The 14,414-nt window shown below is 36.7% G+C and overlaps 1 protein-coding gene across 4 annotated transcripts in view; it reads left to right on the top strand.

Moving 5' to 3' along the window:
• Positions 1 to 14,414, top strand: part of ZRANB3 (zinc finger RANBP2-type containing 3) — a 216,390-nt gene that overhangs the window by 78,102 nt on the left and 123,874 nt on the right. For all 4 annotated transcript variants that reach the window (XM_070507578.1, XM_070507577.1, XM_014849507.3 and 1 more), the window contains exon 3: positions 3,377 to 3,395. In XM_070507578.1, coding sequence (XP_070363679.1) covers positions 3,377 to 3,395 — 19 coding nt within the window. The remainder of the gene's footprint in view (positions 1 to 3,376; positions 3,396 to 14,414) is intronic.

The raw sequence follows: 14,414 nt of genomic DNA, 5'->3' as shown, positions 1-14,414 counted from the left end.
TGAGCTTTAGGAAGGATGTGTGGTGTGTGTGTGTTGCATTAGAATTTACTTAAGTGCTCTAACAATTTTTGTGCAGGTGTTTATTCTTTCTTCTCTAGCATTTCTCTTTCACTAGGTCTGTGTTCAGATTAGTGACTCTTATTCTGCTGTTTCAAATGTTGGGGCCTCTCACATGGTCAGTTATTTTTCTATGATGGCTCATTGGAAATTCGATCTAGTTGCTGAACTATCCTTAACAACAGGAATCCCAGAGGTCGGAATAGATACAGAACCTAAAGTTTAAGGACAGTTATCCCCACTAGAGACACATGAGGGAAGTCTGAAGCTCTCCAATCTGCTTGAACTGTTGTAGTTTCCAAAGCAGGGAAGACTCACCTATCTCATGTTAGGAAAATCCAGCATATTCAGAAGGATTGAGGGTAATCTTACCCCTGAGGTTTTCAGCTCCCTGAAAGCCAAGCTATTGCAGTGATCCACAGCTCTCAGTTTTTGCCCAAGGCTCTGATGCTGCTTTTCACTCAGCTACCCACAGAGTAGTTTAGCTGCATAGCAGTTTGCTCAAATGTTACCTTTATCTTTAGAAAGTTAAGGAACTTAGAGTTGCGAATAGAGGAGAACAAGCCACAGTCAAGTTGTCATGTTTCAGAATACCCTGGATCCTCACTCATTCCAGTGCCATTTACAGATGACTCTCAAATTTGTTATATCTCCAGTCCCTACCACTCCCCGACTCACATATCAAGTGGCTTACTTGACAGTTCGACTTGGATATCTAATGGATATCACAAAGGTTACACGTCCAGGCTGAACTTTTGATTGTCATCCCCAAACCTACTCCTCTCCCAGCCTTTCCTTTCTCAGTGAATGGTATCACCACCATTTTTCACAGTTAATTGCTTGAGCCATCATCTGAAGATTCATTCTTGACTTCTCTCACTTATTTTTGCATCTGCATCCTAATCAACCAGCAAGTCTTATTTGCTATACTTTCAAAATGTACCTAGACTGACCACTTGTCACCACCTCTACCTCTGCCACTCATCCATACCTCGTTTCTCTCTTGATGTTTCTCTCTCTCTCAGCAGGTGCCTCCTGACTGCTCTCCATGCTTCTGCTGTTTCCCTCTACAGTTTGTTCTCTATAAGCCAGAGCAATCTTTTTTTTTTTAAATATATATTTTGTGTGTGTATGAGTAAGATTCACCCTGAGCTAACATCCATTGCCAGTCCTCCTCTATTTTTTTTCGCTTGAGGAAGATTAGCCCTGAGCTAACATGTGTGCCAATCTTCCTCTATCTTGTATGTGGGACACCTCCACAACATGGCTGATGAGTGGAGTAGGTCTGCACTGGGACCTGAACCCCCGAGCCTGGGCCACCAAATAGAGCGCTAGGGGCTTTAACCACTCGGCCACAGGGCCAGCCCCAGAGCAATCTTTTTAAAAAGTAAAATGTTGCTTCCCTCAAAAAGATTCTAAGAAAATCCAGACTCCTTGCCATTGCTTATAAGGCTTTCCACAATCAGGACCCCAGCTGTGTTTCAACTGTATAATTCTGTTTTCCATGACTCACTGTGCTTTAGTCACACTAGCGTCCTTGCTCTTCCTTAACTACATCATAGCTATCTTATCTCAGGTGCCTTGCACTTGCTGATCACTTTGTTGAGTATACTCTTCCTCAAGGTTTTCTCGCGATTCCTTTCCTCATAAATTTGTGTCTTTCGGGGGCCGGCCCCATGGCTCAGCCGTTAGGTGCACACGTTCTGCTTTGGCGGCCCAGGCTTTGGCGGTTCGGATCCCAGATGTGGACTTGGCACACCGTGCTGTGGTAGGCATCCCACATATAAAGTAGAGGAAGATGAGCATGGATGTTAGCTCAGGGCCAGGCTTCCTCAGCAAAAAGAGAAGAATTGGCAGTAGTTAGCTCAGTCATCCTTAAAAAAAAAAAAAAATTGGTGTCTTGCTCAAATCTATTCAAATTGCCTTATCACAAAGACTGTTCCTGACCACTCTATAAAATAGATCCTCCCCTGCGTTCCTATTCCACCTTCCCTTCTTTTGTTTTTTTTAATAGCACTTATCACCACTTGAATCATGTTTGTTTATTGTCTTCTTCTAGTTACTTTCGATGAAGGAAGGACTTTTTAATTCTCTCTCATATCCCTAGCACTTAGAACAGTAGTAGGTACATAGTAGACACTCAATAAATAATGTACACTTGAAGCAAATGACGTCTTTACCAAATTTGAGTTGGATTTTGAAATGAAAAAGTAGATATACACATGAATCTTCCTGGCAATAAATCATGTTTTTCAAAGTATTGCTTTTTAGTTTTCTACTTTTTTAGGCTTGTTTGCAAAGGAAAAAAAACGTAAACTTTTTACTCTTGCATGTGTTTTAAATTTTAGCTAAAGTATTTGTATTTTATTTTTCCATAAAAATGCTTATTGGTTAGCCTGACGTCTTTTTTCTTCTTAAGCACAAAATTCCACTTTACCTGTAACTTATTCCTTGATAATATATTTATTACCAAATTCTTAATTGGTGTTAAAAGACACCTCATAAAATTGTATTACGTCAAGACCATGGGGAATAAAGGAAGAAAAAAAATAGAAGTGGGAACTTTATTCCTTTCCAATTTTTATAATATTTCAGTATTTTGGGGGTTGCCTGGAAATCCCCTCAATTAAAAGATTGGTTTTTCCTCTTATGCTGTACTCACTGTCTCTGAGGGCCCACTTGTGATCCCAACCATACCTGCTATTCTTTCCTTTTGCTCTTTGCTTTTTCTTCTACTTAGGACCTCAGTTTGTATCCACTATCCTCAATTTTCAGTGGATAGAGTTTACTTTTATGGGTTAATAAGAAAGGACAGAGAAGAGAAAATTTAGAAAAATAATAGTAGAAACCAAAATTCAGCTTGAAAATAGGCTTAGCATATATAATATAGCATATATAATTATATATATAACATGCTAATGTGTGGTTGACATTTATTTTCTTGCACGTTAATACAGCATTCTTCTAATCTGTAGGGAAGACCAAGTTTAAGGTTTATTGGTAAAGTCATTGGTACAATCACTTGCCATTTTGCTCATATTTTTGAAGGGTCATGGTAGCTATCTCCATAGGTGGGCAGTGGGGAACAGCACATCTTAAACTCTAACACTCCCACATAGCCATATGCCATTGGCAGCTGGAGAGTCTTATAAAATCAGCACTGGCCCATGTTCTCATGCACTGTTATAAACACCTCTCTCTAGCTTTGTACTTTAACATTTGCAAACTATTTTTGTGGCAAGCTACTTAATCAGAGTGTTTAAAATGGTTGACTTTGATAAATAAGAGATTAATTTGGTTTTATTTTTATTTTTTCCAGGTGTATGGTGGCTGATGAAGTAAGTGTTTTCATGATTTTTATGTCTTTTATTAAATTCCACAACTAATTTTTAGTGTCTACAATTTACCATGTACTCTCTGTCTTTCCATGTGACTGTATGTCTATATGTGGAGAGAAGGAGAAGGGGAGGGAGGGGAAAGCAGGGAGGGGTGTGGCGAGAATAAGAATGAGAATGAGTGTGTGTGTGTGTGTGTGAGCACATGTACACATGCAAAATGTGCACTTAGAACGTGTCAATGTTAACATCAGTGATCCAAAATTCTATATTGTTGGCCTAGAAACCATGAATGTACTTTGAAATGCCACCCCAAGTGAAGCTAAACTTTTTTAAGATTTTGCTCTAAAGTTTATTGTTAATTGTTTTGTACTAGTATGAAACAAAATGTTAAAATGTTAACATAATGTTAATATTATCTGTAAACAATTGGATGTGTTTAAGTGGCCTGGACTTGTATGTATTCACATTCATGTTTTCTCACTGAAGTGAAGTTCTTGTATGAACTATGATACTCTTTTCATGTATTCTTAGAATGTATGTAAATCAATAAGGTTCTAATTTTTAATATCAGTTTGAGAAATATGTTGCTGTTTTCTTGATGCCTTTAAAAATAACAGCAAAACATATACATTTAAAAATATATTAGAGGGGCTGGCCCGGTGGCGCAGCGGTTAAGTTCACACGTTCCGTTTCTCAGCGGCCTGGGGTTCACCAGTTCGGATCCCAGGTGCGGACATGGCACCGCTTGGCAAAAGCCATGCTGTGGTAGGCATCCCACATATAAAGTAGAGGAAGATGGTCATGGATGTTAGTTCAGGGCCAGTCTTCCTCAGCAAAAAGAGGAGGATTGGCAGTAGTTAGCTCAGGACTAATCTTCCTCAAAAAAAAAAGAAAAAGAAAAGTTAGAAAAAATAAAAATATATTAGAAATGAAGAAAACAAATACTGAATTTTTAAAAAATATAAGTAGAACCATAAACGATTCTCCTAATTAACTGTCTTTTAGTTTTAGTTACATGTAGACTCACCAATGGCTTATCTCCGGTCTCTTCTATAGGAAAAAAATGAGTAAGAGTATAACATGAACATGAGCGCTATGCAGAAGGTTGATAGAAAGTTTCTTGGTTCATGCTGGTTTATGATTACCTCAGTTTTTAGTTGGAACTCTTCATTCTATAGGCATTAGTTTAGACTTGATGTTATAGTTAGAAACACAGTCATTGCCTGTGAAGAACTTCAACACTGTAATTGAAGAGACAGCACATAGACATTTGGGAAACAATTAACAGAAATTTCTAGTTTGGAACAGGATGAATTCCAAAAGGCTCTTTATAAATTAATAGATTTGAGAGTCCAAAGTGACTGAAAGAGGCTTATGTTTTCAGTTCCTGAATATATTTTCACCAAATAGGATTCATCCTTCAAAACCGCAAAATGAGGCATGTGTATAAAATATATGAGTGATATATTTATGGATATGTGTGTGTATTAATAATTTTTTTAAACAGAACAGTTTTGTGTCCACAGAAAATATATTGTAAAAGGTAACACCATCTTGATAATCTCCACAAGCAATTCATGGGGAAAGTCTTAGCTATGGCTTGTCATTGCTACCATGTTCTTTACTTTGATGTCGTAGACATTTGAGTAGGCCTTAAATCTATGGAGTCATTCATGGATTGAAATAAACACTTGATCAGCACCTTAGCTCTTCTTAACTTATATTCTCCAGCAAACTCCTGTCTTCTCCTCAGTTAACAGTAGACTTAAGGATTATGCAGAGTTCATGATGGACCCTTAGCTAGCAAGAGTTTTTCATTATACTAATCACTTTTCCTACCTCTTATTATTTAAAATTACATGGCACTAGTCACATGTTGAGTGATTTGCAATCTTCTTTCAAAACCACTCTTATTGTTAAATTTTATAAATTTAAAAGAACCATTTAATATTTCCTCAGTACTTAAAAAATATGCTCCACTTTTGTGTCCATCATAATTACTTCTCTCTTTTCACTAGCATTTTAAAGACTCTCATTCTTTTACACCTATTCAACTTCACAGGGTTTATTATGTTAAATCCTATCAATAATGTTGATTAAGAAAAAAATCCTCAACTTTACACGAGTACGAAAAAACAGGCTACAGAAATAAAGAGTATGACATACAAGTCTAAGATCACAGCTTACAACCACAAATATCCTCTGTCACAGTGGTAGAATTGAAATGCCATGTCTATGGAATCCTATTGAGCTAGTGTGGATGGAAGTTAGTAAATTAAAAGTCTTGAAGTAGAAAGTGCTTGTATATATGTAAATTATATGAACTCTGATTTGATCTTTATTCTATTTCCTAATACTGTTGTCCTTCTCTTGCTCTTATCACGCAATGGTAATGAAGTCAGAGAAGAAAATGCAGTTTATAATTTTGAGGTCAGCCACCTTTTGATTTTTAAGTTAAAAAATATATTTTGATATGATGAATATTTGACTCCTCAAACAGCTAAAAGCCTTGAGAGCAATTTTACATCTCTGTTATTGAACCTGTGTTTTTTTTAGACACTTGAGTACCTGCTTGGAGTATTGTGTAATTTAGCTGTCTTCTGTGATCTTTCCCTTTAGAGACAAATGACTTCCTTCACTGGTATCACTCCCCCTTCTTCTAGTATTTTCCACTATTATCTTTTTCTAATGTGTTCAATCTTTGTGGAATTATATAATCTATATACTGTATATAAGGCAGTCATTAGCTTTAAATTGGAATGGTGATTTAAGTTCTGTTTAATTCTGTCTAATTGTGTGATCATTGTGTATTTCAATTATAAAACTATACTTCAGATAACCAACAAAGCTGCAACTTTTAATAAAATTAACTTTACCAACCTAGCTTAAACTATTTTAATAACTTTCTTCTCCCCCCTCTTGTTTTAATGCAATTAAATGTTGCTTCAAGAACTATGTAGTGAATATATATAGAAACTCTTGTGAATTTGTATTCCATAAATAATGGAATTCAATCCGTAGTCTATCGTCAGGCTGTTGCACTGTTATCTTAATTGTTTTTTAATAATTACTTTTGAACCACTGTGGCCTTGTTCTGTTGTTCATTTGAAAAGTATTGGAAATGTTTATTCATAAAAAGATTTTAAACGTGAACAATAGTTTTACATTAACACAAACCAGGTAATTTAATTGGATATACATGAAGAAAAATATTAAACCTACATACTTCCTGCTTTATTTGTCAAGTATTTAAAGGCTATTATTCTGTGCAGAAACTTCCTATTTAGGAAATTTTATAATGTTAGCTTTTACTTAAGAAAATGGAATTAACATCTTGGATTTATATAAATAGCCTAATGTTGTGTCATAATGAACAAAACTTTGTCAGTACATGAATTCTGCTTTCTCTTGTCTATAATATCTATTATGAAAGTCAGAAAATTCCGGCTTTCCTCTTATGTAACATTTTTTGTTACTACTCTACCTTAGCGCTCCCCTCCCCAAATACAAACACACACGCAAAGTTCCTTAGGTTTCCTTCCTGTCACTTGAGAAACATTTGGGTGGGGGGAACCAAATATATACCAAATAAAGTATTGCTTTCCTTCCTTTTTTAAAAGAAAAGGAAACCGTTTGTCAAGGCTGAGCTACTTGGCTTGGCTTACTTGATGCCTGTTCTGTGACATGTTCATAGGTGCATGTTTGGAACAGAGGCCCTATAGTCATCGTTCTGGATGCTTTTCTTTTCCTCCAGGTGCTTCTCAAAGGGCAGTTTGGAGGGGAGAGGCTGTGGGACCTGTTCAGTGCTGGTAGAAGTATTTCTGCAGGCAGAAATGTGTAGTTGTCTGGAAACAGGAAGAACCCCTTTGGAAGGTTATTTTTGCTCAGAAGACCCTAAAATTGATATCGCAGTATAGACTCTGCCACCATTAACTTTATAGATTTGAGGACTAAGAAATTAAAGTAGATGTGAAAAATTTTAGTTTTCCTTTTGTATAAGCCCACCCCAGTTTGACAGAGTGAGCAGAGATGGCAATTTTTATTCCATTTGCTTCTACAAATTCTCGTTTTCCTTTACCAGACCCAAGTTGAATTTAACACTTTCTCCTTTGAGCTCTTACTGTTTCTGATTTGTAGCACTTTGTTGTTGGTCCATTTTTGTTGAGTGAATGGATTGACTAAATAGTTAACTCTTAATTACCACATAGGTGCCAGGTCCTGTTCTGGTGCTTTACATGTATTAATTTATTTCATTATGGGGTCATTACTATTGTTGTTATTATTATTATTATTATACTCATGTTACAGCTGAGAACGAGGAGTCACAGAGATCGTAAGCAAATTGCCCAAGAACATTCAGCTAGAACATATTAGGAGCTGATATTTGACCTGAAGTAATCCAGCTCCCAAGTCTCTCTATCAATTACGCTTCTCTACAAAGTCTCCAGCTACCAGACTTTCTCTGTATTTTGAAACAGGATTCTTGAGTACAGAAGAGTCTGCAAGACACAGTGCTCAAATGAATGAACTGAATGATGGCATTGAAATTTTAGGCTGATCAGACTATCTGTAATCATTTAAATCAGTATCATTTGCCTACTTCCTTCCTTTCCTTATTTCTAAGGCCAGCTTTATTATTTTTTTGAATGTCCTTTTTATAAAATAAATTTTTTATTTTAGAACAGTTTTAGATTTATAGAATTACTGTGAAGATAGCACAGAGAGTTCTCCTATACCCCATACCCAGTCTCCCATTATTAATATCTTAGATTAGTACAGTATGTGTGTCTCAATTTATGAACCAATATTCATATATTGTTATTGTTGTTAACCGAAGACCATACTTTATTTAGATTTGCTCAGTTTTTCCCTAATGTCCTTTTTCTTTTCCAGATCCCATCCAGGATGCACGTTACATTTAGTAGTCATGTCTATTTAGGCTTCTCTTAGTTGTGACAGTTTCTCCGACTTTCCTTGTTTTTGAAGATGTTTACAGTTTTGAGAATTATTGGTTCAGTATTTTGTAGAATGGCCCTTAATTGGGATTTGTCTGATGTTCTCTTCATGATCAGACTGGGATAATGTGTTTTAGAGAGGAAGACCAGAGAGGTGAAGTGCGATTGTCATCATGTCATATGAAGGGTACATACTATCAATATGAATTATCACTGTTGATGTTAACCTTGATCACTTGGCTTGACAAAGTGTTTGTCAGATTTTTCCACTGTAAGGTTAGTATTTTTTTCTCCCTTTCCATACTGTATTTTTTTTAAAGAAAGTAACTATCTACAGCCCGTACTTAAGAAATACAGAGTTATGCTCCACTTCCTTAAAGACAGAGTAAATTTATAAGTTATTTGGAATTCATTCACAAGTCAGCAACCTTTATCATGTATTTTTATCAGTGGATATTAGGTTTTTTTCTTTTTTGAGGAAGATTAGCCCTGAGCTAACATCTGTTGCCAATCCTCCTCTTTTTGCTGAGGAAGCTTGGCTCTGAGCTAACATCTGTGCCCATCTTCCTCTACTTTATATGTGGGATGCCTGCCACAGCATGGCTTGTTAAGTGGTGCGTAGGTCCATGCCCTGGATCCGAACTGGTGAACCCCCAGCCACTAAAGCGAAGTGAACGAACTTAACCCCTGCACCACGGGGCTGGCCCCAATGGAAATTCATTTTTTACTTTGGGTTATCATCTAATGCTACTTTATTTATTTTGTTGCTCATATTGTTTCAACTTTGGCCATTGGGAGCTCTTTCAATTCATTCATGTGTCCCTTTGACATACCCACTTCAGTGTGTGCTGTTTTGTTTGGGGTTTGGGGTTTGTTTGTTTTTTTTTGAGGTATGCTGTTTTTTTTGGTGAGGAATATTGGCCCTGCGCTAACATCTGTTGCCAGTCTTCCTCTTTTTTTTTTTTTTGTTCCCCAAAGCCCCAATACATAGTTGTAGATCCGAGTTGTAAGTCATTCTAGCTCTTCTATGTGAGATGCCACCACAGCATAGCTTGATGAGCAGTGTGTAAGTCCCCGCCCAGGATCCGAACTGGCAAATCCCAGACTGCTGAAGCAGAGTCCTCAACTTAACCACTAAGCCATAGGGCCAGCCCCTAGGATTTTGTTTTGTTTTTGAGCACTTCCTTACTTTCTGGCACTACAAGATGCTCTAGGCTCATCTTGTGTATTTCCTACCGCAGTCCTATAATGAGCCATTTCTGCAAGAAACCCTGGTTCTTTTTCTTGAAGAATGATATTAGAACCAGCATCTAGGTGCTAGGTGTGTTCATTTTTACTGGGGTGTCATTTCTTGTAGATCCTCTAAGGTGACAGAGCAAGGAGATATATGTGTGTCTACTTACCTATGTGTGTGTTTATATACACATGTATTTGTAAATATTTATCTATGTAACCACTTATATCTGTACTTAAGCTAAAGTTGAGTTCCTACTGGTGTCTCCAACTCTAATCCATTACCACATGGATCCTTCTAGCTCCTCCTCTTGCTTATCTGTAACTTCCCGCTCCAACAGTGAGAATCCTGGCTCCCACCCTCTGCCATTCACTTAATTATTCATTTCCAGTATATATATATGATGGTTTCAGTATTGTTAACCTGTACCTCCATGGGAAAGTAAAGTATCAACTAGAGTACAGTGCTTATGTACAGTTCCTTTTGCCTTTATTCTTACAGATTCCACTCATTTCCAGAATTACTTAGATCCACACCTCATTCCTCTCCTCTCTTCAGTAAGGTTGTTTTATACATTTATAATACATTTTAATTCTTTTATCACATTCTGCATTCCATCATGGGATCCCTTGACTTCCTAAATTATTTTTTAAATATTTGTGCACATTAAAGTTTACTCTTTGTAGTATAAAGTTCTATGGATTTTTACAAATGCTAATGTCTTGTATTCACCATTACAGTATCATACAGAATAGTTCTACTGCCCTAAACAATCCCTTGTGCTGCATTTATTTAATTCCCCCCAGGCCAACACCCCCAACAACCACGGATATGTTTAATAAGTCTATCGTTCTGCCTTTTCCAGAATGTCATATAATTGGAAGCATCCAATGTATAGCTTTTTCAGACTGGCTTTTTTTGCTTAGCCATATGCATTTAAGATTCATTTGTGTCTTTTTGTGGCTTGATAGCTCTTTCTTATTATCACTGAATAATATTCCTTTATATGGATGTACCACAGTTTGTTTTTCCATTCAACAAGGTGATGGGACATCTTAGTTGCTTCCAGTTTTTGACAATTACGAATAAAGCTGCTGTAAACATTCACATGTGGTTTTTGCGTGGATATAATCAATTGGGTAGTTATCTAGGAGTGCAATTGCTGGATTGTATGGTATGTTATTTTCCTAGGGCTGCTGTAAGAAAGTACAGCAAACTCAGTGACTTAAAACAACGGGAATGTATCCTCTCACAGTTCTGAAGGCACATCTGAAATCAAGTGGTCAAGAAGCTTGGTTCCCTCTGACAGCTCTGAGACAGAATCTATTCGATTCCTATGTCCTAGCTTTAGATGATGGCTAGCAATCCTTGGTGTTTCTGGACTTACAGAAGCATCACTTCAATTCCTGCCTCCATCTTCACAGGGCATTCTCCCTGTGTGTCTGTCTGTGTCTCTTCTCATATAGGGATTTCAGTCAGATTGGGTTAAGGGCTTACCCTACTCCAATATGACATTGTCTTAACTAATTATATCTGCAATGACCCTATATTCAAATAAGGTCACATCCTGAAGTACTAGGGAGTTAGGACTTCAGTATATCTTTTGGTGGGGCAGAGATAGTTCAACCCATAGTATATGATAAGACTATGTTCATTTTTGTCAGAAACTGTCACAGTGTCTTCCAAAGTGGCTGTACCATTTTGCATTCCCACTAGCAATGAATGAGAGTTCCTCTTGCCCTGCATCCTCACCAGCAGTTGGTATTGTCAAATAGAGAATTTTTTTTAGCCGTTCTACTGAGTATAGTGGTATCTTATTGTTTTAATTTGCAATTCTCTAATGACATATGCTGTTGAGCATCCTTTCATATGTTTATTTACCATCTGTACATCTTCTTTGGTGAGGTCTCTGTTCAATTCTTTTGGTCATTTTTAAATTGGATTGTTATTTTTTGTTGTTGATGAGTTTTAAGAGTTGTTTGTATGTTTTAGGTACCAGTCCTTTATCAGACATATGTTTTGCAAATATTTTCTCCCAGTCTGTGGCTTGTCTTTTCATTCTTTCAAAAGTGACTTTCACAGAGCAGAAGTTTTTAACTTTAATGAAGTCCAACTTATCGATTTTTTCTTTCATTGATTATCTTTTTGGTCTTGTATCTCATTGCCAAACCCAAAGTCACCTAGATTTTCTCCTATGTTATACTGTAGGGGTTTCATAGTTTTGCATTACACTTAGATCTGTGATACATTTTGAGTTAATATTTGTGAAAGGTATGAAGTTTGTGTCTAGATTCTTCTTTTTTGCATAGCTGTGTCCTGTTGTTCTAGCACCATTTGTTGAAAAGACTCTCCTTTCTCCACTGAGTTATCTTTGCTTCTTTGTCAGAGATTAGTTGACTTTACTTGTATGGTCTCTCTCTATTGTTCCATTGATCTGTGCCTATTCTTCACCAATACCACACTGTCTTGATTACTGTAGTCTGATAATAATTCTTGAAATTGGGTAGTGTGAGTTGTCCAGCTTTGTTCACCACCACAGTACTGTGTTGGCTATTCTAGGTCCTTTGCCTTTTCATGTAAATTTTAGAATCAGTTTCTTAATCTCTACAAAATAGCTTGCAGGGGAATTTTTATTGGGATTGCATTGAATTTATAGATCAAGTTGAGAAGAATCTATAGATCTACAGATCAAGTTGGGAAGAAACCTTAACAATGTGAGTCTTTGGTCCATGAATACAGAATCTCTCCATTTATTTAGAATGTCTGTGATCTTTTTCATCAGAAATTTTCTTTTTTCTCTTTTTACTGAGGTGTAATTGGAATGTAACATTATTATATTAGTTTCAGGTGTACAACATAATAATGCAATATTTGTATATATTGTGAGATGATCACCACAATAAGTCTAGTTAGCATCCATCACCATACAGTTGCTAAATTTTTCTTGTGATGAGAACTTTTAAGATCTACTCTTTGGGGCCGGCCCCATGGCTGAGTGGTTAAGTTCACCCACTCCACTTCGGCGGCCCAGGGTTTCACTGGTTCGGATCCTGGGCATGGACATGGCACCGCTCATCAGGCTATGTTGAGGCGGCGCCCCCACATGCCACAACTAGAAGGACTCACAACTAAATAAAATATACAACTATATACTGGGGGGATTTGTGGAGAAAAAAGCAGAAAAAAAGAAGAAAAGATCTACTCTCTTAGCAACTTTCAAATATTCAACACAGTATTATCTATAGTCACCATGCTGTACCTTACACCCGCATGACTTATTTATTTTATAACTGGAAATTGTACCTTTTGACTTCCTTTATCCATTTCACCCACCCCCCAACCTCCTGCCTCTGGCAACACCAATCTGTTCTGTATATCTTTGAGCTCAGTTTTGCTGCTTGTCTCAGCAAAATACTTTTTTCTTTCCTTTTTTTTTTTGATTCCATGTATAAATGAGATCACACAGTACTTGTCTTTCTCTGTCTGACTTATTTCACTTAACATATGCCCTCAGTGTCCATCCGTTTTGTCACAAATGGCAAGATTTCCTTCTTCTTTATGGCTGAATAATAATACATTGTATATATACCACATTTTCTTTATCTAGTCATCCATTGATGGACACTTCGGTTGTTTCCATGTCTTGCCTATTGTAAACAATGGTGCTGGGAATGTGGCGGTGTATATCTTTTCAAGTTAGTGTTTTTGTTTTCTTTAGATAAATACCCAGAAGTGGAATTGCTGGGTCATATGGTAGTTCTATTTTTAATTCTTTGAAGAACCACCATACTGTTTTCCATAGTGGCTGCACCAATTTTCATCCCCACCAACAGTGTACAATGGTTCCCTTTTCTCCACATCCTCACCAACACTTGTTATTTCTTGTCTTTTTGATAATAGCCATTCTAACACATAGGAGATGATATCACATTGTGGTTTTGATTTGCATTTCTCTGATGATTAGTGATATTGAGCATCTTTTCATGTACATGTTGGCCATCTGTATGTCTTCTTTGGAAAAATGTTTATTCAGTTCCTTGGCCCATTTTTTTTACTCAGATTATTATTTTGCTATTGAGTTGTATGAGTTCTTTATATATTTTGGATATTAACCCCTTATCAGATATATGACTGCAAATATTTTCTCCCATTCCATAAGTTGCCTTTTCATTTTGTTGATGATATATTTGCTGTGCAGAAGTTTTTTAGTTTCACGTAGTGCTGCTTGTTTACTTTTACTTTTTTCCTCTCAAAGTTTTTTTTTTTAAATTATTTTATTGTGGTCATATTGGCTTATAACATTGTGTAAATTTCAGGTGTACATTATTATATATCAGTTTCTGTATAGACTGCATTGTGTTCACCACCAGTAGTCTAATTTCTACCCGTTACCATACATATGTGCCCCTTTACCACTTTCGCCCTCCCCCCACCCCCTTCTCCTCTGGTAACCACTAATCTGTTCTCCTTATGCATGTGTTTTTTTATCTTCCTCATATGAGTGAAATCATACAGTGTTTATCTTTCTCTGTCTGGCTTATTTTGTTTAACATAATAGCCTCAAGGTCCATCCACGTTGTTGCAAATGGGCACAATTTTGTCTTTTTTTGGTGGCTGAATAGTATTCCACTGTATATACCACATCTTCTTTATCCATTCATCCGTGGATGGGCACTTGGGTTACTTCCATGTCTTGGCTATTGTGAATAACGCTGCGATGAACATAGGGGTGCATAAATCTCTTTGAATTGTTGATTTCATGTTCTTTGGATAAATACCCAGTAGTGGGATAGGTGGATCATATGGTATTTCTATTTTTAGTTTTTTGGG

The sequence above is a fragment of the Equus asinus genome, chromosome 4, assembly GCF_041296235.1.
Source record: "Equus asinus isolate D_3611 breed Donkey chromosome 4, EquAss-T2T_v2, whole genome shotgun sequence".
NCBI classification, from domain to species: Eukaryota; Metazoa; Chordata; class Mammalia; order Perissodactyla; family Equidae; genus Equus; species Equus asinus.
Note: the sequence above shows the minus strand (reverse complement) of the source record. Positions and strands in the feature narration are given on the sequence as shown.